The 27,432-nt window shown below is 39.0% G+C and overlaps 1 protein-coding gene across 7 annotated transcripts in view; it reads right to left on the bottom strand.

The window, feature by feature from the left end:
- Positions 1-1,860: 1,860 nt before the first annotated feature.
- The window catches only part of LOC119726610 (calcium-dependent secretion activator 1-like), a 63,248-nt gene continuing 37,676 nt past the window's right edge, over positions 1,861-27,432 (bottom strand). For 2 of the 7 annotated variants that reach the window (XM_038198354.1, XM_038198353.1), the window contains 14 exons: positions 27,082-27,269; positions 26,169-26,270; positions 25,811-25,874; positions 24,614-24,737; positions 21,933-22,042; positions 18,315-18,338; positions 13,594-13,750; positions 12,176-12,317; positions 11,566-11,721; positions 10,766-10,916; positions 9,511-9,669; positions 8,561-8,668; positions 7,705-7,809; positions 1,861-6,184 (listed from right to left, as the gene is read on the bottom strand). In XM_038198354.1, coding sequence (XP_038054282.1) covers positions 6,008-6,184; positions 7,705-7,809; positions 8,561-8,668; positions 9,511-9,669; positions 10,766-10,916; positions 11,566-11,721; positions 12,176-12,317; positions 13,594-13,750; positions 18,315-18,338; positions 21,933-22,042; positions 24,614-24,737; positions 25,811-25,874; positions 26,169-26,270; positions 27,082-27,269 — 1,767 coding nt within the window. In that variant the 3' untranslated portion in view covers positions 1,861-6,007. The remainder of the gene's footprint in view (positions 6,185-7,704; positions 7,810-8,560; positions 8,669-9,510; positions 9,670-10,765; positions 10,917-11,565; positions 11,722-12,175; positions 12,318-13,593; positions 13,751-18,314; positions 18,339-21,932; positions 22,043-24,613; positions 24,738-25,810; positions 25,875-26,168; positions 26,271-27,081; positions 27,270-27,432) is intronic. The other 5 variants (XR_005270844.1, XR_005270846.1, XR_005270845.1 and 2 more) reach the window with 5 other exon arrangements.

Here is a 27,432-nt window from a genome sequence, read left to right as displayed (position 1 = left end):
AATTTTTCTAGACACGACCCATAAAATTCTACCTTTTTGGTTTGTAAAATTCTTAAAATATACCAATAAAAGCTACCAATAACTCCATTATGAATAGAATATGTCATTTAATTCATATACTCATCTATAGACTCTACGTATAATATGTATACATTGTGTTTGTTGACCCAGTTGCTATACATTATTGCACGATATTTTGATCCAAAGTAAACGAGAATCTCTGTACGTAATACAGTACATGTATCTACATATATGTTTCCCCTTGTACAGGGTGAGTAAAAAACACGAAACCCAAATGTTGGGACCATTGTGATAGTGAAGCTCTGCATGTAGCACTTTCAAAATCTTGGATATGAAAGCCCAATTCACAAGCTTTCTTTTAGTACAAGAATCATTCAAATCAACCATGTACTTTTCAAGTTACGGAATTTTAAACACAACCACCATTTTAAAGTTCTGTCCACAGATCACAAGAAGGTAAGTGTTCTTGCAGCAAAACGAAAACAAATCACATATGGATGTCTGAATTGTTTTCGTTTTGCTGAAAGAATGCACACCTTTTCTGTGATCCATGGACAGAACTTTAAAATGGTGGTTGTGTTTAAAATTCCGTAACTTAAAAAGTACATGAGTGATTTGAATGATTCTTGTGCTCAAAGAAAGCTTATGAATTGGACTTTCATATCCAAAATTTTGAAAGTGCTACATGCAGAACTTCACTCAAACAATGGTCCCGCCATTTGGGTTTCGTGTTTGTTGACTCACCCTGTATTGAACAGACTACAACATATTTTTTGCAACACAGCCATGCAAGTACATGCTTTAAAGCACATCTACGATCTACAATGTTTTCTAGATTAAGAACTGAGGGATTTTTTTAACAAGCAGCATAAGATAAATAATTGGGGGTAAAACGGTGCACTTCTGACACTAACATTAGCATGCATTCAGGAATGTTGCCATGGCATTTTCATCACCTGACAGTGAAGGATACTAATAGGAAAACCAATGAAAACACTTGTTTCGACATTTTCAAAATTATTCCACGACAAGAACTTTTCCATAAGACATCTTGGGAATTGCCTTGAAAAACAGGCTTATTTTTTTTTTTAATATCTCGGCAAGACCTTGAGTTGAAAACCAACAACCATTTGGACCACAGAATTATATCAATGACAAGCATGTTCTCTTGTTCACATGAGAATAATAGATGAATATTGAAAAAATTAGGCCAAAATTAAAAAAAAAAAAATTCCGGCATTTTCGGTAACCTGATCTACCCTAAATTTAGGGTGTACAAAAAGAAATGGTAGGCAGATGAATTGTTTGATTCATTTTATACATGTATGTTTTTGGAAATGAAAAAATAAAATACTCAAATACTGTCAACTCCAGAGTACTTGACAGTGTGCAATAAAGGTACCTTATGTCTACTTGTTCTCCAATATGTACATGCACACATACATATTGTGTACAAACGTAAGTTAAAAAAACAAAAACACAAAAACCTACCTACCCACCTTTGTTTTGGCAATGTTTTCAGGAAACACAAAACTATTCTCTTTTTCTGCCTAATTAGATTGACTAGATTTAACATACACCATTTTAGAAGAAACATAACCAAAACATCAAAGTAAAAAAAAGATATCAACTTAATTAGTTACGCTATAATAAAAACTAACGACCTTCTGTATAATCCATTTACATAATTCTACACACAGCTTACTTCTGGCGTGACCAAATCTAAACAAATAAATTATGATAGAATCAACAAGCTTGTCTTTCAATAATTGCCACAGTTGATACAAATTATGTAAATTAGTTGCACATGATCGTGATCAAATAAATTAGTTATTTTTAGATGATTATATTTATACCAATTTCTTTGAAAATATTACAAAACAAAACCAGATAAGTTGTCAGATTTTTATATGTTCCATTTTTTTTTTGGTCGAAAAGTGACTTTTACCAAAATTATGAATCAAACAATCTGAATTTTAGAAGAAAGATTTTTGGTTAATATAACAATAAATGGTATTTACAATACATGCACATAATTTTAATGTGGACAGACACCTTTCTTCAAAAAAAAAACCAACTCAAACAATCTTCTAGAATATGTTATTAGGTAACCCAAAATGCCTAACTTTTAAGTCTTGGAAGAAACATATTATCCAAAACAAAATTTAATCAAATTTACGAATTTGACTTTCTCTCTGGTTTGAAATGACAAAAAGTCAAAGTATTGTCTTCAATGCAAACAAAAGATGAAGTTTCCAAAAATGTCCTTAAGAATAGTGCTGAACCTTGTGGGGGAAAAAAATTGTAGACTTTACTTGATTGACTTGGAAGAAAAACTGAACTATTGCTTTTCGAACAATAGTTACTGAAATAAAATAATGTACTTCATATACTATAAATAATTAAATGTACTTGTAATTTATACTTTAAAATATTTAAACTGAAATTGTCAACATTTTTGGAACGGAACACCTATCGTTTGGAATAAATGACAAAACATTTACAGACTTATTTTTTATCCTACGATCCCGGCGAAAATGGTTGGGACACTTGGAAATAACCTCCCACCGTCACCCACTCCCCCGCTCCACCAGTCAATGCTGTTCTCTCCAGCTGATGGAGCACATATCACGTCATGAGAGACAACATTGAATGGGGGCTGGGGTTGGGGGCCCCGTGAGATTTGGCCAGGATTATACCTATAAATATCCATGCGGACATAAAGCAAAGTACTCAAAATATTTTTGAACAAAACTGATTAATGGCCTGAAGTATTATTCAGGGGGGAAAAATGACACGTATGAGTGATCAACTTTGGCAAATAAACTCACAAGCTTTTTTTGGCACGTTTCTGAATGCCTGATGTTATTAGTCGGGGACAAATGTTGCATCTGGGCCCAATGTTGTACCTGGGCCAAAGTTGAAACTGGGTCAAAGTTGAACCAGAGCTAAAGTTGATCCTGGTGGCTGGGCCCAATGTTGAAACTGGGCCCAATGTTGAAACTGGGCCCAATGTTGAACCTGGGCCCAATGTTGAACCTGGGCCCAATGTTGAACCTGGGCCCAATGTTGAACCTGGGCCCAATGTTGAACATGGGTCAAAGCTGAACCTTAGCCAACGACAAACCTGGGTCAAAATTAATGTTTAACCTGGCTGAATCCTTGAACCTGGGCCAAATGTTGCGTCTGGGCCCAATGTTATACCTGGGCCCAATGTTAAACCTGGCCAAAGATGAAGCTTGGCTAATGTTGAACCTGGGCAAAAAAAATGGGCCTGGGCCAAACCTGACTGAACCTGGGCCAATGTTGAACCTGGGCCAATGTTGAACCTGGGCCAATGTTGAACCTGGGCCAATGTTGAACCTGGGCCAATGTTGAACCTGGGCCAATGTTGAACCTAGGCCAAAGTTAAACATGGGCCCAGCAGAGTTGCTTTAGTGAATCTATTGCTCAGGATACATGTACTTAATTACCGGTACTATGCACAAATTATCTGAGTACAAGTCACAAGTAAAAGAAATACAATTTTAATAGTACGTATTTTTCCAAGTAGCCCGTTTTAGCTTTCACAAAACAATAAATAAATAATAAAAATAAAAATAAAATAAAATACAGTGCAAAAATCAATTTGATCTTTTTAAAATATGATTCCAATTAAATACTCCAAACAGTCCTTTTAAGGTCATTATTAAAGCAGACAACTTGGTTGAAATGAACCTTACGATTTCTTAGCAAAAAATGTCGAAATCAAAATCTTGAATGACTCGGGTTTCTTATTACATGTATTTCAAATCACATTTGTGAGAAAAGAAAAACAGAAACAAAAACAACCGAACAAGAGATATCTATAGAAATTCATCATAATCTCTGCGGCTGCATACAAACAAAAGCCTCCTATTTTTGGTGGTGGTCTTCAATTCAGCCTGGCCTTGGCAACAGCAGCAGAGGATGAGGGCGATGATGAGGAGGCTAGCTCAGGAGTAACACTAAAAATAAGGCTATAGGAAGACTTTTGTGTATGCAGCCTGGAATCAAGACTAACTAGGGTCTCACGCCAAATACAACCACGTCAGTATCTCACTGCACATGCTTATGGTACACTTTCACTTTTGAGGTTCGTCTACGGCAGGTTTCTAGCAATGGATTTGTTTGGGATTGGTTTTGCTTTTGCGAGCCTAGGAAACTATGGGCGTCTAGGTAGTACTCTTTGTTTTCTGTTCTCATAAATTAAAGTTGCAGTTTCCATTTTCTATATTATCTGAACTGAACTCTTAGCCATATTCCTCGAACGCTATAAACCAGCTGAAGTTAACAGTGCCGACTATAGACCTAGTTTCATGACGTCACGTTTGAAGTGACATTTAGCCAAATCCCGGGCACTAAAAACATACATGTACTTTGCATACTGCCCTGCCACTCAATGTGATGTCACAAAAGTTGGGTCTATACAAAGTTCTTTTCTCTATTAAATAATATCCGAAGCCCATTTTTGTGACATTAGTCTCATTTTCTGGGAACAGGTTTCATAATGTACATTGACATAGTACTGTGAACTATGATTACATTACAAATAATTTAGAGTACTACATGCAACTTTGGGCAGGAAAGATTTCTCAGCGTTTTATGCAACTACTGTGATTACTTTTGCTTTTTTTTTCTCAAAAACTACTAGCATCTTGTGTTGTACAGCTTGCAATGACGCCGTTATTCTGGGAAGTAACGCAGCATTCTTTAGTACTGTATTTTCTGGTTTTGGTTCCCAGAATTCTTAGAAATCTTTTGACATTCTCCGTTCCCCCTGCAAGGCAAAATGTGAAATCCCCTTTGACAATGTCATGTTCAGTTTTTTTGTTCAGAAATTGCAACTAAAATTCGTCTTGACTATTCCAGTTTAATCTAGAATATTTGAAACTTCTGTAAATTTGATTTCTTCTTTTTTTTTCCCTTTAAACTAAAAGCTTCATATAACTAAGTAAAAAGTAACTTGTCATTACCATGGAAACCCTTAAAAAAACACCAGTTCGTACCCAGGGATATGATTGGGATCTGATCATTCATGATGCAGGAAAACAAAGACTACCTGACTATAAAGTCAGGTTTTGCTTAAATGCAGTACAAACACTTGCCGTTAGTATATAACATCTCAAGTCTGTCATTGCAACTGCTTTCCCGCTGAGTACGAACCAGCCTCAACATGAGCATCCTGTGGGATATTGTATGCACAAACTACCCCCCCCCCCTCCAGTTTTCAGAAGTCCATCACAAGTCCTCCAGTCCACTCACAACCCATTCAAATATACCGTGAAAAAGCGTTCCTTTGTCATTGTTATTTCCAGTTATTACCCCCCCCCTCTATTTTTAATGGGAATCGCCTATTGCAAGGCCAGAAGGCCACTCAAGGTGAGGGCTACAAAAGAAAGTATAGAGGATAAAGTTACAGAAAGAGAGATATCTATTCACATTTCGTTTGACCATGCCAGGATAGCTAATAGTTGGTGGAAAACAGGATTCTGGTAAGGATTTCCAAACTGAAGCAGTTCGAGAAAAAAAACTAGAAGAATATCTCACAGTACTGGCCTTTGGAACAGATACAGTGAATGGATGAGGGAGATTGCAATACGTGTGCTGCAAGTGAAGGTGCGAACAGAAGGGACAACAACTGAGAAACTTTCTGAGCTCATACCCCTGTTAAGTTTTTATGGAATTGTAAAAGGACTTGTGATTTACGTGCACTTGTGACTGGACTTGTGACTGGACTTGTGACTGGACTTGTGACTGGACTTGTGATGGGCTACTAACACACTACCCCCTCCCAAAAACAAAAATCACATTAGTTAGAAATGTTCCAGAGAATTTGCAAAATGTTTATCAAATCCAAAGTTTGCAGCGTCCATCGGTACCTGGTTATCTCATCTTGGCGATGGCCTCCTAGTTTGCTGGATGGCTTTTGGTTTTGGTGTTGTTTTTTTTTCTTGAAGTGTTCTCCTTAATCCTCCTCATCATCGTCCTCGTCCTCCGTGCTGCCGTTGGTCAAGGCCAGGTTGCCGTGGGTTACCGAGGCGGTGGCTTCCTCCACCTGTAGCCGGTGACGCACGGCCTCGTACGTCTTGCTGTTCAGGCTCTTGCTGGACACGCCGTGCAGCTCAAAATCCTTGTACATTTTCTGTGCCAAAAAAAAAAGGGTTAGGATGAGAGCGGGTGATTCAATATTGTGAACATAAATTGATGAAAGTATTCGTATATGTATTTGTGCATTCCAAAAGAATACTTGTTGCTGTTTTACCCTTCTTTGCATGACTCAAAATTGGGCCACTTTGCTACAGCGGACGCAGCCAACCTTTGTCTTTATTTAACAAGTGTAAAACATTGAATGACTACATATATATAACCCTTGTTACCAAGTCGTACTTGACAAGACAACCCTTGGCAGCCTTCGGCAACCCTTTTCAACAACTATACATTATTTAAATGCATTTCATGGCAAGCATTTCCCGTGGAATTTTGTTGAATTTTGACAAGGGAGCTAAATATGTATGCGGTGTACTAAAACAATTACAACATGGTCCATTTCAGGCAGGGAGTGCCAAATGCTGGCTTATGTTGCTACCTTCCTCTACTTAATGTACACAGCATTCGATTACTTCCTCAGCGCTTAATCGCGCAAGTGCGACTGCCTTTGATTTACCTCTCACACAAATTCTCGTGCTTACTTGATCCTGGCCCAAGTAACCGACCCACTGAGTCGATTACTTGGGTAAGTGCCCCACAATACAACGTGAAAACATGGCAGCTAAGTCTCACGCTGCAGCAGCGGGGCGTATTCAAAAGTGTCTCAGCTTCACTTCACAGTAATACTAGACGACGGGAGGAAAGTTAAGTTAGTTTTAAACATACCCAGCATTTCTTGTTCACTTTGAAGAGCACGTACAGTGGCCACCATGGCTTGCTTTTGACAGCTCAAATCCATTTGTTTAGGGGATTTAATTGCCACATGACCTCTTGACCCTGGGGCCGATTTCATAGAGCTGCTTAAGCACAAAATTTGCTTAAGCACAAAAACGTCTTGCTTAATAAAATCAGGTTACCGGCCAAAACTCCATGCAATTGTTATGCTAAGTAAACAACAGCTAAATACCAGTCACAAGCAATGTACATCACATGGAGTTTTGGCCGGTAACCTAATTTTACTATTAAAGCAAATTTTCTGCTTAAGCAGCTCTATGAAATTGGGCCCTGTCCAGTTGCTATGGCTCGACTTCGAGTAACCTCGAGATCGTTCGTCTATTGCTACAGATTGCGCATCTGCATCTACACCCAAGACGCAAGTACGGGTAAGCGCGAGGGAAGTAATCGAACACAGTGGTTAGGAGGAAGTCCAATCAGCCAACACTTTGAGACCAACAGTTGCACAACTTCCCCTCAAACTAACGTTGCATTCGTATACTACAGGCGATCCACTGTCTACATGGAATTCTCTGACTTTATGCACAAACCCACAGTCCCTTTACAGGCATGCAACTGGGAAATCACAAAAAAAAGAAGAAATTCAAATTTTCCCCAGACTTTGTACAGTGTTTTTCTATTTTCAATGGCACACATGGGAAGTAAAAAAAAGAGGAAATCAGCTGATCCGAGGAAAAGTTGCATGCCTGCCTTTATCAAAGTTTAGCTGGTAGTACGTACATTGGTAACTCGTAGCAGGGTGCTGAGCTGGTGCACATGGAGTTGCAGGTCCATCCGGTCTGACAGCCAGTCACACAGCAGATTCATGTTGGCTGTATAAAAGGCCTGCAAGACACCATCAGAGAAAAGACTTATAATATACACCTCAAAATGGTTCAAGGTACGTAGGATCAGTGGCTACTAAAAAACTTCAGAAAACTGATGACAGGAACCGGTTCTAGATTATGGGATCAGGTACCCGTAACCAACTTTGAAAATTACTTGTTAACTTCTCAGAAAATGAAAAAGAAAGGTTTTGAATGCAATTTTTGGGGAATTTTCAAACTGAAAAACAGGCTATATGGAAAAGCAAAACAGACTTATCGCTGTGCATTTTAATACGCATAGATGAGGCTCGTGAAAGTTGCAGTATACATCTACACCCTAAAGCCTTAAAGCCCTTCAGACAACTGCCGGGATTTAAATTTTGGGGTTTGGAATTATTTTACAAGTGCCCGGGTAGCTGTGTGTTACTTCAATAGGGTAGCCGATTCTCATTCTACCCGTAAATGCACACCACTAGAGAAAACAGACAAAATGTACCCACAATTTTTTGGTCTCATAACTTGATTCTTTTTTTTCTATTGAGGACATGCCAAGAATCAACAAAATGTCGGTGGCAGTGGGTTCGGGGCAGTGGGTTCGGGGCGGGGCGGGGGGGGGGGGGGGGGGGGGGGTGCACTCGGACACCCCATAGCCCCCAGACTATACCGTTTCAGGTGCAGTTTTGATGCCAGTCCTATGTTCACTTGGAGACGTTAATTATCTATCATTGAATCAACACAAAAGGAATTATATTGAAGAGTTTCTGACTCACGTCAAAAAGGGCAAAGATGAATTCCTCATCATGCAGGCACTCTCGAACCTCGTCCAGATTCTCACTGACGAAGCTTGCGTAGTCATCGGCCACTTCTGAACCAGGATTCTGTCAGGAGAAGCAGGCCAAATATTGAATTGGATTTTGCACAAATTACATAATTACACTTGTCGACAACCTGGATTCCAACCAGCAACTTCTGCATTATGCAGTGGCATTCTACTTAGACAGGGTGTCTCAAACAAAAGCCAACCTCTAAGCGCCCTCTTTTTCACAGCTTGAAAAAAAAGCATCACAAATATCGATACATATTTGAAGAGTATAGTGCATTAGCTTTTCCACAACGAACATTTTCTACACAGGGTTTACACAGTTAATGTATTTTACATCAGAGTGAAAGGCCCATGACAATCTGATGCACTGATATCACTGTGTCAATCCCACTGGAATGGGTGGAAAAACCCACAGCCTTTTACAATCTGTTTGATCTCTGGTTTGCATGAACGGATTTCCATGGCATTTTCACTTTGTAGCCATGGGGGGAATGGAAGACTTGGCAAAAGGTGATGATGTCATCAATAATTTGAGGAGCACCGCATTGCCACTGATCTGATGGCCTGGCTCCAATTTTCTTCAGGAATGAGCCATCCTCTCCAGAACTGTTAAAATGTGTCCTGTTTTTCCATGTGGGTCGTGATGTCAAAAGTGAATATCAACTCAAAAAGGACTAATTAGAGTTTGAAAATGATTGAACAATTTGGGTAAGAATAAAACAAACAGCTACCACAAGCTGTAGATTATCCTTCAAAATTTTCTGTTCTCTCCAAATAGCTGATTTCCTTTTTTTTTAAATCAGGAATTTGGTAATTCTTTTCCACTTTCTGCTGAGACGGCAATTCTTTGGCCCTCACTGTAATCCAAGCTCCCTGGGTTCTGTACATGGTACGTACCGTAAATGACAGGATGGAAGCCATGAATGTGCCTTCATCATAGCGAGCTAGCTTGGACAGCATGCCCTCCATGACGAGCCGGAGTTTAACCACCAAGCTCTCAATCAAATTATGGCTCTGTCTGCTCACGACTTCGTCAATCTTGGTGTGGTACTGGTGCTGTCGATGAGACGTAAAAATGCGTTACATGACAAGTTTACTGACTTCATCAATTCAAGGCTGGCTCACACTCACATTACAGTATACAAATAATGAATGTTTGTGAGTGTAACAGATGAAATATCCATGTCACGAGGCGAAGCCAAGTTGAATGGAACATTTCATCTGTCACCTCATAAAATTATTCTTACCATTGCACGACTGTGAAACATTCATTAGTTGTTTTATACAACACCTGAATAAATCCTCGTCATCTGATATAGTGTGCCGCGTTTTCTCTTCTCAGTCCTGAGTAAATTCGCGACAAGAAGTTGTTCAGTTGTGAATCAGTATAATGCTTCAACAAATGTTCCTGTGTGTTTTGCAAATTTGTGCAATCGTTTGGCAGCGTAGTTTATTTGCTTCTTTGTGTTAGCAGCTGACCTACAAGTTCTGATATTTCATCTCGGTGTTTCAGTCTCGCAAAACGTCCACATTTTGTGAAATAGATTCATGTCACAGCACCACCACCGGCAGCACTGAAACCGTGTAATCGAAGTTCTATTTACCGTGCAATAGAACTTCCATTGCACTGTGCGCTGCGTGCCGCGGGCGCACCATGCGTTGGGACGAATAATTCAATGACATGTGATCAACGATCCACCAATCAGATGACGGGATTTATTCAGGTGTTGTATAATGAGTACTAATGTTTAACATCGTGCCATTATCAAATTAGCAATGGTTACAGAAGTATACCCCATGCTGTTCAAAAATTGATTTTTTTTTTCGTCTTACAAATTTTTAATTTGTATGTTTTGTGTTCATGATAAAAATACTTCATTCCAATTTTTTCATCTGCAACCATCTGTAAAAAAGGATTTCATTTTGCGCACAAATAGTATCACAGCAATAGCGCCCTCATTTGTCAGGGAACAGTATTGGAATTTTGAAAGTTGAAAAAGTGCATAATACAATGGTGTCCTGTTATTTTCCTACAGTTCGGAGGAAGGGATATTTACAAAAAAATATGTTTCAGTGTAAAATCATTTCATGAAGCCTTTGACCAAGACTACCATGGGGAGGAGCCAGCCATATCACGAACCAATCAGCTTACATTCTCCTGGTCCTTAGAGACGGGGCAGAGCTTCGCTGACTGGACCTTAGCATCAGTCAGAACGTTCATCATGACACACAACTCAGAGGGCACACGATAATCACAGTTGATCCGACCTTTCTTGTTCCAAACCTCAAACGCTTTCATTGTCCTGAGGAAGAAGGACGTAAAAAAAAAAATGGGTCTTATTGACGAGGCACTAGAGGCAGAAACTAAACCAAAACAAAGTAAATAAACTATTTCATTTTGTCCTTTCTTCGGGGGGGGGGGGGGGGGGGGGGGGGGGGGGGGGGGGCAATGAAATGACCAATTGTTCAAAACTTTAATATGCTAGTAGAGAGCTATGGGCAAGTGTGGTCTGGCGGTGGAGCACAGGATTCATGATTATGAGGTTGTGGGTTCGAGCCTTGCCGTGCGTGTTATGCCCTTGAGTAAGGCGCTTTACCTCAATTACTCCTCTCAACCCAGGTGGGTACCGGCATTACTCAATGCCAGGAAGGTAACAGATTCGCTGTGGATTTGCACATGCACAACAGCTTTTTGCCAAGAAAACTTATGCGTCACTTCCTGAAATTTTTGTTAATACATGTATGTACGAGGTAAAGTAAAACAACTAAGGCATGGTTTAGTTCGGATGGATAGTCGATCTTAGCTCCCCTCGGTATTGGAAGTTGACAACCTAGTTCCTTGGTTTCACCCTGGGAACTAGTTTGTCAACTTTAACTCAGGGAGCCAATATCGACTATCCAGCCTCAAACCGTGCTATATTTGTATACTATTTCCCCCAACCACAGGCTAACCTGTTGACGCAAGACTCGATCATATCGGCAGCCATGAGCTTAAGGCGGTGGTCCAGGTGCTTGGCAAACTCCTCCTGGGGCCAGTGAAGGTCTCGGATGAACGTCTGCAAGGCGTCCAACTTCCAAAATAGGTCCTCGGAGGTTTCTGTCCCGTTACTGTAAAAATAAAAAATAAGAGTTATGGTAACGTTCACTTCGACTGCTCAAAGGATGGAATTTTGCGTCAGGGGGATGTAACACTCAATATTGGTTTTGCTTTACTTGCAAGCGGGGCCCAATTTCACGGTGCTGCTAAGCACAAAAATTTGCTTAGCACAAAAAAAGGCTTATACATTGTAAAAGCAGGTTACCAGCCAAAACTCCATGTGATTTTCATGCTAAGCAAACAACACCTGAATACCAATCATGAGCAATATACATCATGTTGAGTTTTGGCTGGTAACCTGCTTTTATAAGCCAGACTTTTTTGGTACTAAGCAAATTTTGTGCTTAGCATTGGGATCAATAATTCATGAACATGTCCAAATATGGACTGGCATAATTTCTGACCAATCAGATCGCTCCTTACAAAAGCTGACCCAGAATTGACCTCCTACCTACATGCACTCACCCTTTTGGTTCCCACTTTTCTCGCTCGAATCCACGATGGATGGACTGGGCAATGGAGGACTCCATCAGATCCACGTAGCGAATCACCTGGGGGGCGAATGTGTCCTGAAGATGCTGGTGGAATCGCCCACCGTTCAGATTGTCTGCAAGGAAAAAAAAAGACATCTCCCACAAGAATGCTTTAACGAATGACTGTTGATGCTACCTGATGCTAACTGGTGTTGCAGTGTAAGGATGGAACTTTGCGATTAATTTGCAAATGTTAAGCAAACCAATCAAGCACCCCTTAAACCTTTAACCCTCGTCAGACAGAATGTTCAGGTAAGCAATTATTGTTCTCTCTGTACATGTATCTTGACAATAGTTGGAAAAAAATCTTTAAAATATAAATTTCCAGCCGTTCTGGCAAATTGAGATGGACCTCAGCACAGGCCATAGTGGGGAAAAACCTAAAAACCGAATGAGCTGTTTTGATTTTTTGATTTTCAGACTGATTAATATTTGAAAGCTTGGATATGTCTTCTACACATATTTTAAAGGAATAGTATACAAATTGTGGAATAAAAATGTTTTCAAGGGAAAACAAATGTCATCTTTCCTTTTCACAAATACAAATCTTGAAACTTTAGAGGGCTTTGTCTCAGTATGTGACTTTTTTACATGTTGATCAATGCGAACTTAAAACAGCCACAACTTGTCAACAGAATGTCAGATTGAAGTGCAACAAACATTATTGTAAGGAGAATGTTATTCTCTTTTCTAATGCCCGCAAAACTTCATTTTGACCTCTGCCCAGTTCTGTCTCATTTCACCAGAACACCTCACAATCCAACATTGAAAAAGTTACCAAAATCACATGACCTAAAAAGGACATCCCTTTAATAGCATTTTAGTATCCAAACAACCACCAAATTTCAGCCCATATGTATTTTCGTTTTAAAGATTACAGTCATAACAGCCTGAGGCTACATGTATATAGCTAAAAAGCATGAGGACCACCTGTTACCAGGCTTCAAGACTATGCCTTGTGACAACAGCAGCTATACTTACAATATAATACAATTACAATACTATACATGCTATACATGTATGTGACAATACAAATCCTATGGGAATTGGCCTGGGTCTGATATTTGCCTCAGTCAACCAGGGTTAAAGGGGCACTCACGATGCTTTTTAGCTATGTCTCAATACGGAACTTGTAGAATATGTAATTTTTTGAAGAAGAAAAAAATGACGGAGTAATTAAACATTATTTTAAAATGTACTGACAATTTCAGTGCTGTGTATGAACAGTACAGCGTGCTTTGTGATCACAAACCTGTACTGCAAACGTGCATCACAGTCCAAATAAAATGAATACAGGGTTTATTGGACAAAACATGAAGATTTCTCACAAAAGATAACGAAAGCACTCACTGTCCAAGCGTAGGTAGTCATTGAGCAATTGGAACAGCGGGAAACTGTCCCACGTATCGGGCGGTTGGACCTCCAGGGCACTGTCCATGTCGACAGCAAACAGCGACCAGAAGATTTCAGCATGCTCCACCAGTAAATCGCTGAACCATGCAAAGGCCTGGGCAAAAGGGAGCCAACAAATATGTATGACAAATCAGTTACTGCTTGCAAAAACTAATCCTGTAGGAACTATAAAACAGCTTAACCTTACGCATGGCACTATGTAAGGTGCACTACACGGTACTGCTTAATGTACATCTACATGTACTGGGTGAGTTAAAAAAAGCAGGACCCAAACCCCCCAAAATGTATTTCATATTTTAAAAAAATATGTAGCACCAAAAATAATGATGACTGGAAAGCCAATTTAATAAACTACATGTATCGGTACTTTTAGATAAAAAAATATTGAAATTGCTCAATCCCTTCACATAATATTGCCATTTAAACATAATGACTCTCAAACCTGTTTCGTCACCCCCCCCCAAAAAAAAACCCAATTTATTGTGGTATTCTGACTGTTTGAAACAACACAGAAAATGACACAGAATACTTGTTTCAACAACTGTCAATAACTGTAGTACACAATATCTTTATTAACAACCCTGCTTAGGCAAACAATGTGATTTATAAAATCCACTTCTTTTTTAATGACGGGCCTTCAAAAGGACTTTGTTGAATGTTTATAACATTTAAACTGAGGTTTTAGCGCTGCTGATGTTTTAAGACAATTGTGACGGCGATTCTTGAAATAGCATATTTGGACCAGACAGGTTTTAGGGTCATTGTGTTTAAATGGTGATAAACTTTGAACGGATTGAGCAATTTCAGTATTTTTTTTTTATCTTAAAGTAGCTTATGAAATTGGCTTTTCAGTCATTATTATTTTTGGTGATACATATTTTTTTTAAATATGCAATATATTTTTTGGGTGTTTGGGTTCCGCTTAATATTTGTAAATTGTTTTAATATTTAGATATCACTAGGTTTTAAATTGAACACTGCAGTTTGTTATTTCAGTCGTTAGTTCAATATTCGTTCATCAATAAAACCATGCAAATAAAACAACTCTCAACTTGTGTTAACGTCTAAGAATAAAACACCATCAATGACTTGATACATTTACAAAAGATACAGAAAAAAAATTAAATCATAAAGACCAATTTTCTTTTAAATAAACAAAGAAAAGAATTGAAAACAAAGTAATAAGGATGGAAGAGAATAGCGTAAATGAAGAAACAGCAGGATTTTTAGTATTGCAGGATTTTAGTAAATTGTAACTGACAAAGTATTGGCATCATTTAATTCAAATAATGTTAATTTGCAATTTGAATTCACTTTGCATGACAGATAGACTGTACATATCATAGCCAGATATTGCAGTGTGTGACTCCATTATCATCGAAGCATGGTGCATACTTCAAGTAAAGACTTTTCACACAAAATGAAAAAAAAATAAATACTGCAAGTTAAACTTGCGCGATCCCCCGGCATGCTGGCAGTATTTATACAGTCAGTTAGTAAGCACACTTTCCAGTGTACCTAACCAAATGAACAATGACCTCATTTTACCCCTACATAGCCTTCGACCTCAAATGTCTCACGTCATCTTTAAGACCCCTGCCCCAAGATTGTTGTCATCAAGTTTGGTTGAGAGTGAAGTCTGACTTTTCATATGACAGCACTAAACAGTTAAAGGGAATGTACATGTACAACATTTGCTTTTGCTGCAATTTTCAGAAACAAATGGACTTGAAGGACTAGTATGTTATAGTAAATATTGTTAAAATGACTTGTTTCACGTTTTCGGCTTGTAGATGCTGGAAAAACCAATCATGTTCTTGTAGTCTGGTTCCCCGACCCCACTTAAGATGAAACGGAGCAATTTATAGACTTTGGAGAATTGTAAGGTCAGAGAATCAGTCTAGCAGGCTTGTATCCCTTCACAGGTGTGTAATCAATTGCAAAGAAAACGCGGAATAACTAATTATGAGAAATTAGGAGCAGTTTTTGAAAAAAGCCAGTTTTCTCCAACGCTGGTCGGCCGACCAGCGTTGGAAAAATCCCATTTTTCTTGAAAATGACAGCACACCAGGAGCCAAGATTTTACAGGGTAGACTGTCATTGCCCAACAATCCAGTAAGGTATTTCGTGATAATTTGACCATTTCGTTTTCTGATGTTTGCAAATGTTGTACCTTCCCTTTAACCTAACCAAAATGGAACACACGGACACACAGAAGGAATACACAAAATTACAAGATCGCCTTTCTTGGCTTAAAAGCCAGGGGGATAAAAATGCTGAAGACGTTGCAAATTACAAAAAGCCTTGTATCTTTTTTTAACAAAGTTGTGTTCTTTTATGAAAGAAATGTAGTTTTCAGCAGTATATAAAGGGAGAGCATACAGAGAGTGACCTGAAAAATTGCAATAACTTGAAATTCTTTAGTGGGGCACCCTGAAACGTTCAGGAGTGTCGTCAGATTTGTCTGAACATACCGGTACACATGTACATGTAATATCAGATCATTACAAAAACGAAACATCGTTTGGCTAATTGTGATTTAAATGTGGAATGAAAACAAACTGGAAAATTAAAAGGGTACCGGTATACAGGGGAACAAGATTGACTTTTTGACTGTCTGTGACTGATCAAAGAAAAGGACAATGTACGTGTACACAATGCATATGTACCGTCATGAAGGGTTTTGATCTAGTTCATGTAGTTTGGGCATAAACAACCCTGTTTGCTATTAGAGCGACTTTTCCATGTTTTCTATCACTGTACCGGTAATTTTCTGTTTCATAATTGTGATGGTCATATTCTCCAGCACACTGATCAAGACTGCCTCGTATGCAGTTTTTAGGAAAAGAGCAATGATCAGTTCCTCATGATGGGTTCCAACCGAACAAACGCAAGAAAAAAGGCTCTATTCAAATATCACCCCCAACTGACCGACATTAGTTTAGTTACATGTACATGTACACATTCGAGAAGGAGAAATATATTCCAGAGTGACAAACTGGGGATCATACCACAAGAGGGTACATTTAACAAAATGCAATAATGAACATTTTGGAGGGGAGGGCTTTCAACGGAAACTTTGCATCGAGAAAAATTGAGAGGCATTTTCAGCTTTCTCAAAAAGTGTATCAAGCAAGCTTAGTTTTGTACAACCTGCTTCAGATTTATTGTATAAAATTGTTCCTTGCATCGGCACAATAATTTGTTTGTTTTCAAGTGGTGTCCATTACCTTTAAAGGTCAACACACTTTGTTCAAAGTTATGGGTTCCGTGCACAAGTACCCTCTCAATGGTTTGTTTGGGAGAGTTGAGGCAGACCACTGAGAAAGACATTTTTGCGCAATGCCGACAACGCCCGATGCTCATGCCAAGACGATATGGCTTTGCGTATATTCAGAATAATATAAGTCGTGCGTATTTCACACTATACGTGCATGAAATAGTATCAATGGCTTTTTCACAGACTAGTACCGCTAACATGAAGGGTGGGCGGTGAAAACGTCTTCATTTCTCAGACATGTCAAAATGTTCAAGATCAAAAAGAAGTTTTATAACAGGCCAAATAAATTACAACCATAATCAATACACTTGAGATAAACTTAATAAACATAACTTTTTTCAACATATTTAATAAGGATCGCGTACCCAGATTCTATCATTTTAAAGCCTGCGTACATTATTTTCCGCATACACGATCAGAAACGCAAAGCTTCCAGTACGTGATGCTGAACGCATTTATCAAAACACATAACGTCTACATTTGTATATTACTGGAAGAGAAACCTGAACACAAAATCATACAGGAATAAATCAAGCAAGGTTTTTTTTTTTTTTTGCTTTTGTGTGTTAGTGAGCTTAGAAACAAAGTCACGATTAATTCTTAACAGCAAGAAATTCAGGCTAATGCGCAAGTGGTAAGTGGTTAGGTACAAAAGTGAAAGTAAGCTTAAATAAAAATGCTTTACATAGTGGTGCAAAAAGAAGGAAACCCACTTTTGACATAATGAAGTTTTTTTATAATGAAGTGAAGTAAAGCTCTCCAACCATACATAGTGAAAAAGTCTTTACAAAAATCACAAGAATAGTATTATTACGCTAATTTGAATACAAGTCACCAAAATCACTGTTGTCCACGTGTAAGTTTAGTGCAGTGTTTTTTGTCTTCAAATCAAGCTCCGGAGCTCAGTCAAGTGGATGGAATAAAGCCGTCCGTGGACAATTAGGTTTGGCACATGAAATGTATAAATTACTATATCTCAGAGACAAAATATGTGCAATCATTTTTTCGTCACTTATGTTTAAAGATCGATATTTTAATACCATTTAATTGAATTTTTGGAATATGCTCAACAAGAAGGTAAAAATTGCTGTCAAAAGTGGGTTTGCTTCGTTTGCACCCCCTGTAGAGAGAATCAAATTAGAAAAAAAAAATCCACACAAATTTACAAGTCAGACTTTCTTCTTAAAATCGTGAGACATGTATGCATTAACACAAAAGCCATGGTATCACGACCCGGGAAAGTAATTATAAAGCAGGAACGGGGTGGTAAGAAGCACGGAGAAAGCATTTATTTTAGATGTTATCAGCCCGTTTTAGATCAAGCAAGAAAAAAATAAAATAAATAAAAACAAAATTAGGGATGGCATACACATTGTACCTGAGATTCTTTGCGTTTGTCGCGCTGCATCGAAATGCATGACAAAAATGGATAAAGAAGGCGGATGTTGGGGGGTGGAGGGAAAGGAATAAAGAAACAAGAAATATGGGTCAAAAATGGCAGATACAAAAATGTGATCACTTGATGCTGGAAGGCGGGAAGGGGGAGGGGTACTGGCAGTAACAGTCGAGATGAAGAGAACGTAATAAGAGATGAACAGAGAGACTGAGAGAAATGACTAACAAGGATGTCATGAGAGAGAGGATGGACATTCTGATAAAGTATTGTGGGAATGACGATTCACGAGAATGTGGCGTTGGGCCCATATTTCAATGACTCATCTTATCCAGTGTCTACTGAATTTTGTCATTGTAGAGTCAGAATTCGTCACTTTTCACGAAGAGACACATGTCAAAAAATGACAATTTCTTCGATTTCAAGTTTTTTCACTATTTCGCTTTAAAACATTGTACTTAACCATTTTGACATGCTTCTGTAAGCAAAACATCATTAATTTATCATTAATTACATTAATGATGCAAGGGGCAGGCATCTCGATAATTGAATTTAAAGTTTTCACGAAGAGACACGAACATAGCTGCCCCTTGAAAGCGTACAAATCGTAAATGGACGGAAAGACGTAAAAGTAGGTCAAGTGAGATGATTTCAAAATTTCTGAAAAAAAAAAATTCGGATTGTAAATGTTCATACTTAGATACTGTCATAAAAGCTGTATGTTTAGTGCTTATCCGGAGCTTGTGTGCGATTTTTGTTCTTCAGTTTGCATGGGATGGTAGGAGAGTTTCTCCAGCATGGACCATGGCAGAGTGAAATTATATGTACAAGAGATCAGCAGACTCTCCAAGGAAACAGACAAGTAACAGCAACAGACTGGAAGAGGAAACATGTTCACAAGACTGAGAGACCTTCCCAATACCACAGAGAATGTATACAGCAAAAGCAACTGTATGCAAACAAACCGATGTAAAAGTACATTATTTTCAAGTAACAACGTATTTCACACTTGACACTTTAATCTACAAAGCCAAAACAATGTCAGTTTGCCAACATCATTTTGGAATTGGTGGAATTTCCGAAATTTCAGGCTTTTTTTCATACGTGTACAACATTCTCTGTGGGTACGGCTTGTGGCCTGTATTGAAAAACTAGAAGCAGGCTCATATTTAAACACGGGAAGTGCATTTATTTTACTAATATGCAGTCTCAGGAATACTGAAATTATCGGAAGTTTGAGCTTCTTAGCCCAAAATCTGGTATGCAGTGACATCAAAGATTAGCTAATCTATGAACAGTGTTTTGGACGTTATTACAGTTCACATGAAAACTTAGCCTCTGACTAACTACATGTCAGATTTGAACCAGCCAGCCGAACCAGGCACGCACGGTGGTCGGGTGGTAAGACGTCTGCACTAGTAAGCAGGAGGTCCTGGGTTCGAGTCCCACCCGAGTACTTTGTGATTTTTGCTCACAATCACTCGGTACAACACTGAGTATACAGTGTTTATAAAGAATACATGTTTGTTGGTGAAGGACAATATTAGTTATCCCGCGAGCATGAGTGGAACACGGAATAATTTAGTGCGTCTTTGTCCCACATACCGGTACCATGAGGGCGAAGGCCGATAACGAGCGCAATAACAAACTTATCTTCAAGCAAACTTGACGCAGTTTGAATTTGGAACTAGCACACTTTATGCACACCTTTTAGTGGTTTAGCACATGCAGCTGGAATGTCGCTCGCAACTTGGAACAGCACAATACCCAGGGTGCGATATGGACCGTTCGATACGGTATAATATCACACTGTTGTTGCCATGGATCGACCAATCAGGATCGAGGATGCAAGTTTTCATGCAGATAAAACCAAATATTGAATTAACGTGTTCTTGCTTGATAACAATCACTCATTTGCTCAGGAAGTTTGTGCATCACATAAAAGCGAGGGTTCCAAATGCACATTTTAGACTGATACATGTATGTAAACCCTTATGTTCTCAATTGTTTGTTAGTTGGGTTGTTTGTTTTTTTGTCTTTTGGGGGGGAAGGGGTTTCAGTGTTAAATGTGAACCTGCTTCCAAGAAAGGAGTTTGAGGAGGTAAACATAGAGGAATAGGTCAGAGGAATGTGGGGCCATGAATCTAGACATCGGGCCAACCTCAAGCCTATATGGGTTCCTTGTTTTAACAGCAGCACACCAAATGAACGGAACATGAACTTATGGGGAAACATTGCATTACAGATGAGCCACTGACAGGATTTGCAATGAAATGCCGGGTGGGATGGGTGTTTCAATACACACGCTTCACGGTTTGCGTGGTTGGGGTAAGAAGGTTGTGACCTGCCAAGGACCTGCCCACCTGATGCATATGCATTAAGCATGCGCATGTCATGCATATTCACGAGGCTCATTTTGCATCTAGGCGTCTACGGTGTCAAAGGCCGAGACAAGCATCCTCATTATGCTATCAGCAACCACTCAGAAATGTCATCATTATGCTAATTTCAGTCCGACTGCATGCAGGGAAAACACAGGGTTGCTTCTGGATTCATCAACTCAATTTCAGTTCAGAACAAAAAATATATCTTAACTTCATAAGCACAAAACTAATCTATTCAAACTTTCTGTTGACTGAATATCATGTCATATACTCTTTAATAAGTATTCTTCCTTAGTCTTGGTACAAGAGTGAATTTGTTTTTTCCACTAATAAAGCAGCCGGTTCCCATTCCCTGCCAACCAGGCAAGGTAAAAGCAACCCTAGCGGTTGAGGGCACCATCAACAAGATGAATCAAATCAAGTCTTGGGAACGTTGGCGCTTGGACCCGAGAAACTCTAAGCATACATGTATCTCACTCATGCATCATTGAAGGTAATGCCCATGAGTAAGGTACATGTACACTCTGAATGTCTCGGGTTCGGGTGCCAAATTTCCCAAGACCAGAATGGATTCTTGTTGATAGCACCCTCTACTACCAAAGTAGTCTTGGCCCACGACGTTAGTGATCGATAGATGGTTGCATTGTTGTAGATCACCCTTGCACAATGTTTTTTTTTTACTTTCTCGCCCTGTCGTGGGAATCTTGCAGTAATGGGGGCATGGCCGTTTTGAATAAATGAGACCGTTCGTGTAAATATTAATATCTGCGAACACAACGGCTGCTTCCCATTTTATATCGGTAGTCGCTCGCGTGGGGGTATCACTGTGTTGCGTATCTAAGTAGCGGTGCTTGATTTACAACCGTCGCACGAGCGCACCACTGACAATACATCCTAACCGTTTCGCGATCGCTGATTGGTTCCCTAGGAAAGCCTAGTTATAAAAAAGTTAAAACGGCTACTGCAGGATTCCCAAGACATTAGTGCGGGCAGGCGCGCTGGTCTCATGCCGTTAGATATGAATGCTCCTCCATCGATCACTAGCATCTTGATCAGGTTTGGAATGGATGCATTAGGGGAACAAACTCCAATCTAGTCTTGAACCAAGACTAACTCTTCCTCAGAACATATCTTCAGTCCCCAAAAAAGAAGCATTGTCCAAAGACTCACTTGGCTTGTCAGCCCGGGAGCTTGGATAATCTCTATCGACAGTACTCACCTCCGCATGATGCTCCTCGTTCTGCTGGAGGACATCAATGCACAGCTCGGCGAGATGGAGAACGTCTTCTAGCCGCTTCTCCGGAGGAAGATCCTCACTGTTCAAACTCTCTGTGTGATCAATCGATCAACAAATCAATCAATAATCAGATCACCAATCAATCAATTAATCAATCACATAATCAATGAATGATTGCTCACTCACTCTACATGTTTAAACAAAAGAATCCCATTATTCCATAAACTTGAATGGTTTTCAAAATAAATCAAGTGTGATTTTAGTGCATTACATGTAAAATGTCACATTTAAGTTTCAAGTGCAATGTGAAGATCAAATTAATCGTACATGTAAAACAGATTTTGGTTAGTTACAGTTGGTGCACATCCACATTTTTAATAAGGGTTTTCAACAATGTGATCACACAAAATTGTACTTGTTTCTTCAAAAATGAAATTTCTGTTAAAAGCAACAAAAAATAGCAAAGCTGTTTGAGACAAAATGATTATTCCAATGAGAATTCAGGATTGTTACTTAGGAAACAAAACAATATATTATCAAATACAGTGGTAAAATCACTTACAAAATACTGACATCGACCACAGTGTTATATTTGCATAGAAAGTTCAAATAAAAGGTGTTGTCACAATTCAAATACAAAATAAACAAAATGTTTATAAAAAAAAAAGTACGGAGACAAGAATAATGGAAATTGTGCATGCTTGTACCGGTAACTCGTTTCATGAACAGACAATTAAATATACATTAATACAAACATACATGTACATGTATACACAAAATTCAAAATGAACATTTACAGAAAAGGAACCCCTTTTTGGCAGTAAAATAGCGTATTGTTAGCTTGTGAGACAGCAACAAATCACATTCACTAATATCAATGGGTATTACACAGGAAAAGCAAGACAAGTAACACAGTCTAGTAAGTGCTGCAGTAAAGGTCAGTTCGCATTTCAGTTGAAATGCGTTCAGCATTTTCAATTTTGCAACATGACTGGTTACTTAAGGCCGGCTCATACATCATGCGAATGCGAAGCCATTTTGACGTCATAAAACATTTACTGTGAACTTTGCCGGAGTTTAAATGTGTTCAACTTTTGCGAATTTGCAGCATAAATACTTGCCATCGTGCCACAAATTCACGTTCACGTGAGGCATCATCAATATGCATTTGTGATCGCTTTTGCACCAGGTATGGCTCAACTCGATAATTGCAAACAATTACACGTATGTTGAGACATTACTGTTGCAACCACCAACAAATCACATTCACAACAAAAATGGGCAATACAGATTCCAAGAGAACAGCAAAACACCGAAAGTCACCTTTTCGAACATGCCCCTCCTCACCGTCCTCTGGGTCATTAGAATGGGTAAGGTCAAAGGTTAGAGGTCAGACAAAACATGCAATGCCAGGTATGAATATAAGGAAGGGGGAAATGAAAATAATGCGAAGAAAATGTAACAAGAAGTTTCGAGTTAAAAGGTCATCAATTCTCTACAGTTCAAGCCAATTGGAAAAGATCACATTCCGGCTCAAATTAAAAAAAACAATGTCTGGATTTTTTAAGGCTCAAATCTTAAATCCACATTTTGTCATTGCAAAAAAAAAAACTTAACCCTTACCCTCCTCAATCCTCAACAATCCTCCAGGCGATTTTGGAGGATTTTGAAGGATTGAGGCTGAATGACAGAAAAGTGTTGTTTGATTTTTGAGGATGCATTGTATCAAGTTTTTAGGCTGTACTCTGCATTGTTTATGTTCAGCCATGCATAAAATTGAGTCCTGCATTATGCCTGATATCATCTGCACTGCTTCAGATGGTCATCAGCCCTGCGTCAACCCATTAACAGTGACTGTTTGATTGAAGGATTGAGGCAATGGTCACCCCTCCACTGAACAAATTCAAGAAATAACGGATGATTTTGGAGGATTGAGGCTGAATCCAATTTGAACATGGTGGCAATTTGGAGGATGTTTCCTAGCCAAAAGGGCCTAGGGGGTTAGGATTAATCATATAAGACTGAAAGGAAAGGAAGCTCTTAATATATTCCTGCCACTCATAAATTTGTAGTGTATGTTTTCACCAAGCATTTTCTTTGACATTTTTCAAAAAGGTGGGTTGAAATCTTGAAACAAGCATTTTGAAAGCGTCTAATCTTTTTTCAGAAAATCGCATTTCTCTGAAAACATAAAGTAATTCAGTGGAACAGGAAGAGCAATACGGGTGATTCCCAATAGAGTGCGCCACCTAGACGTTACCATGGAGAGTCAAGTTTTCGCAATGCATTGTGGGAGACGGTCGACAAATGCCATGGCGTGCGGGACGCTTAAAATTGTTAGTTTGTCCGGTCAGTAGGTTCGTAAGCGTATAATTCGAGTATCTTTTTCTTTATTTTCTTTTTATCAAGATATCAAGATATTCTAACACGGGTGTCTGTGTGTAGACTAGTCAGCATTTGGCACCAAACCGTTCACATGAAAAGTAAACATGAAATGGCGAGACTTGCACGCTGTATAGAATTATTTAAGCATTAGCACACATACGCTGGTAAATATGCTTTAAGGTTAACCAAACTTTTTGCTAAGCGTTAATCGGTATCATGAATGCGTCCCATGGAATCTAGATGCAGTACGCATGAGGTGTAAGGAGTGCACTTGTTACCTTCTATCCTAGCATAGGCAGAGACTCGTTCATAATTGACGAGGGCAGCATTCTCCAAACACTTCTTGATAGTGTAACGAACCTCTTCCTGGGGCACTGGGGTCACAATGTCCTTCATCAGGACCTGAAATTAGATGGAGGCTACAGTTACAAAAAAATTCCATAAAAATGTCCCCTTCCCCCCATATTATGCACATAAACAAATCATATTTATCAAAAAATAAACAGCTTTTTAATAACTATTGTTAACTTGATTTGCAAAGGGCGCATCATATGGTATTTGATGTTTTTTTTGTTTACTGTTTTACTACACACACATACGACTTTACCATGGCAACCTCAATCTCAAAGTATTATAATTGTAGCAACAGGAGGTCTGTGTGTGTGTGATCTGATACACCGTGCCCTCTGGAGACATGCACACAATAGGGAACAAAAGATTGTATACGATTGTATACACAATTTTTATAGATGAATACTTCTCCAGAAGGTTTACACGAAATAGATATATGGATTTTACTCAAAACTAGGAATTTCCAAAGTATGTTGATCTGTCGTAAATGGTAGAGTTTCAAAAAACGGATATTAAGTCCGAATTTCAGCCAAGGAAATTAATTCTGGTTAAAATAAGAGCATTTTGAAACTGTACTTTCGAACTCAAAAAACTTTAGTACACGAGAACAAAGAAATGTCTCCACAAGGACACAGATTCCAGTATGAGTGTACATATTGGCATGTGCACTGTGCATATTGACCTGACATGACAGAGATAGGTGACGGCATTTCATCCTGATTGTTAAATGTGCAAGTAATTTTTAACTATAAAGATCAAATTGAAATAGACGTACACTGCTATTGGATATTGGACAGATGTATTGTAAAATGCAAAATCTGAGACCTCTTGGGTATCCAGTTTGTTAGTAACAACGTCATTCTCGCGCGCGCACTACTGACTACTAATGCCCATTGGATAAACACTCAAGTTGCCTTAGCCTCCGGTTCCAATGGTTCTAACGCTACTTAATGGGCAGTGGGCGTGGTTTAAACTGAACTGACGCCACACTAAGGAACCGGATAGAACTTTGTGTCTTGAGATAATCTTTTAATGAGCGGGTGATGATATTGTAAAAGTAGCAAATAACGTGACAAGCTCTGAACCAAGTACGAGATATGGGAACTTATGAAACAGAAACTTACCCTTTCCAGTAATGAGAGCGTGGCTTTCAGGGCGCCTTCTGGTCTCCCAAATGGAAAACAGTACCTACATTCACAAAACAAAAACGTTTCATAAAGGCCTGATATTAGTTATTTTTGTTAAACTTCCCTTTTTTTAATTCAAGATATCAATGCATTTGGATACTGTACCTGAATATATTTTTAATGATCCACTGGGGTTTTTTTTTTGGGAGGGGGGGGGCAGAAACATGGATGCAGGTATTAGATGTTGCTTCGTTGTGCTAGTGAGTGATCTGGTATATTAACATGTAACTCTTATCCAGCAGTGACGGTGTTGCATATTATTGTATTTTTTTGATTTGGTTTGTATTTGTTGTACCTGAAATGCGTGATCTGATGTTCAAGTAGACCTCGAAGACGTTCCTTGATTTCATCAAATTTCTCTTTCTCATCAATGGTGACTGTACCGATCCCATCAGGCCTATAGACATACAGGTAAATATTAGTTATTAATGAAAAAAATCAGCATTATCTTGCATGCAATGCTTTAAATATAACATCAAAAGGTCTAGCTCATGTACTATTTAAAACGAGAACATTTTCTGCACTTGTGTGATGTAAAAGGTTTTAAAATGTCTGGGCAGAGTATGAAAGCAATTTTGAACTGCAACAGCTTTCAAAACTATTCATAAGATGGAATTTGCGTTGGGTTGATGTAAATTCAATATTGGGTTTAGCCATTCACCAACGAGTTTTATAAATAAAACCACACAGGGAAACTGACTAGGTGAATTATAACAATTAAAAAGTTGAACGAAGAAATTGACAGGAGCGGGGCTTGAAAAAGCGACTTCCAGATAACCGTTCCAGTGCTCTTACCAACTGAGCTATCCAGCCCTATGTTGGCGGTTCCCCAATAAGACAATATCTTTGTTCAAGGGGCGCTAGTCAGAAGCCATAAACCAGTATACCATTCAGCCAGGGATCACGGCTAAAGTTACGATACAGACATGAGAAATGGCAAACGGTGATTACTTGGAGAGATATTTACTAATTGGTGAACCGCCAACTTAGGGCTGGATAGCTCAGTTGGTAAGAGCACTGGAACAGTTATCTGGAAGTCGCTTTTTCAAGCCCCGCTCCAGTCAATTTCTTTGTTCAACTTTTCAATTGTATTTTTATAAACCCTGTACAGTCAACAACAGTGTTTGCTAAAATACGTCTGTGAAGGCCAAAACCCAATATTGAAGCCTTCAAAACAATTTCATGTGTTTCTTTTTCTTAGTTCAGACCTGTTTCCATGGACATGTGAGGCACAGAATGCAAAGCTGTAATGGATGAGCGTTGGGTCAATCATGGTGCCTTTCTCAGCACGGTCCAGCAGGTTGTTCAGATAGCACAGGTGGCGATGGCAGCCGCGGACCCCGTAGCGTGCCGAGTACTCATCCAAGACAAAGATCTGACCGGGGCTGAACCAACCCTGAGAGGTGATGGAAAAAGAGAAAGTTGTGAGTCTAAGGCCTGCGTCAAACGTCATGCTTCTGCCGTGTTGAATGCAATTCATTTCCGTGCGGCAAAAGCGCGACAGAATTTTAAACTGGTGTTAAACGTCACATTTAAATCACAGAGCAGCAGCATTTAAT

Source organism: Patiria miniata, unplaced genomic scaffold (genome assembly GCF_015706575.1).
Source record: "Patiria miniata isolate m_02_andy unplaced genomic scaffold, ASM1570657v1 HiC_scaffold_2, whole genome shotgun sequence".
NCBI classification, from domain to species: Eukaryota; Metazoa; Echinodermata; class Asteroidea; order Valvatida; family Asterinidae; genus Patiria; species Patiria miniata.
This window is presented reverse-complemented; position numbering and strand designations above follow the sequence as displayed.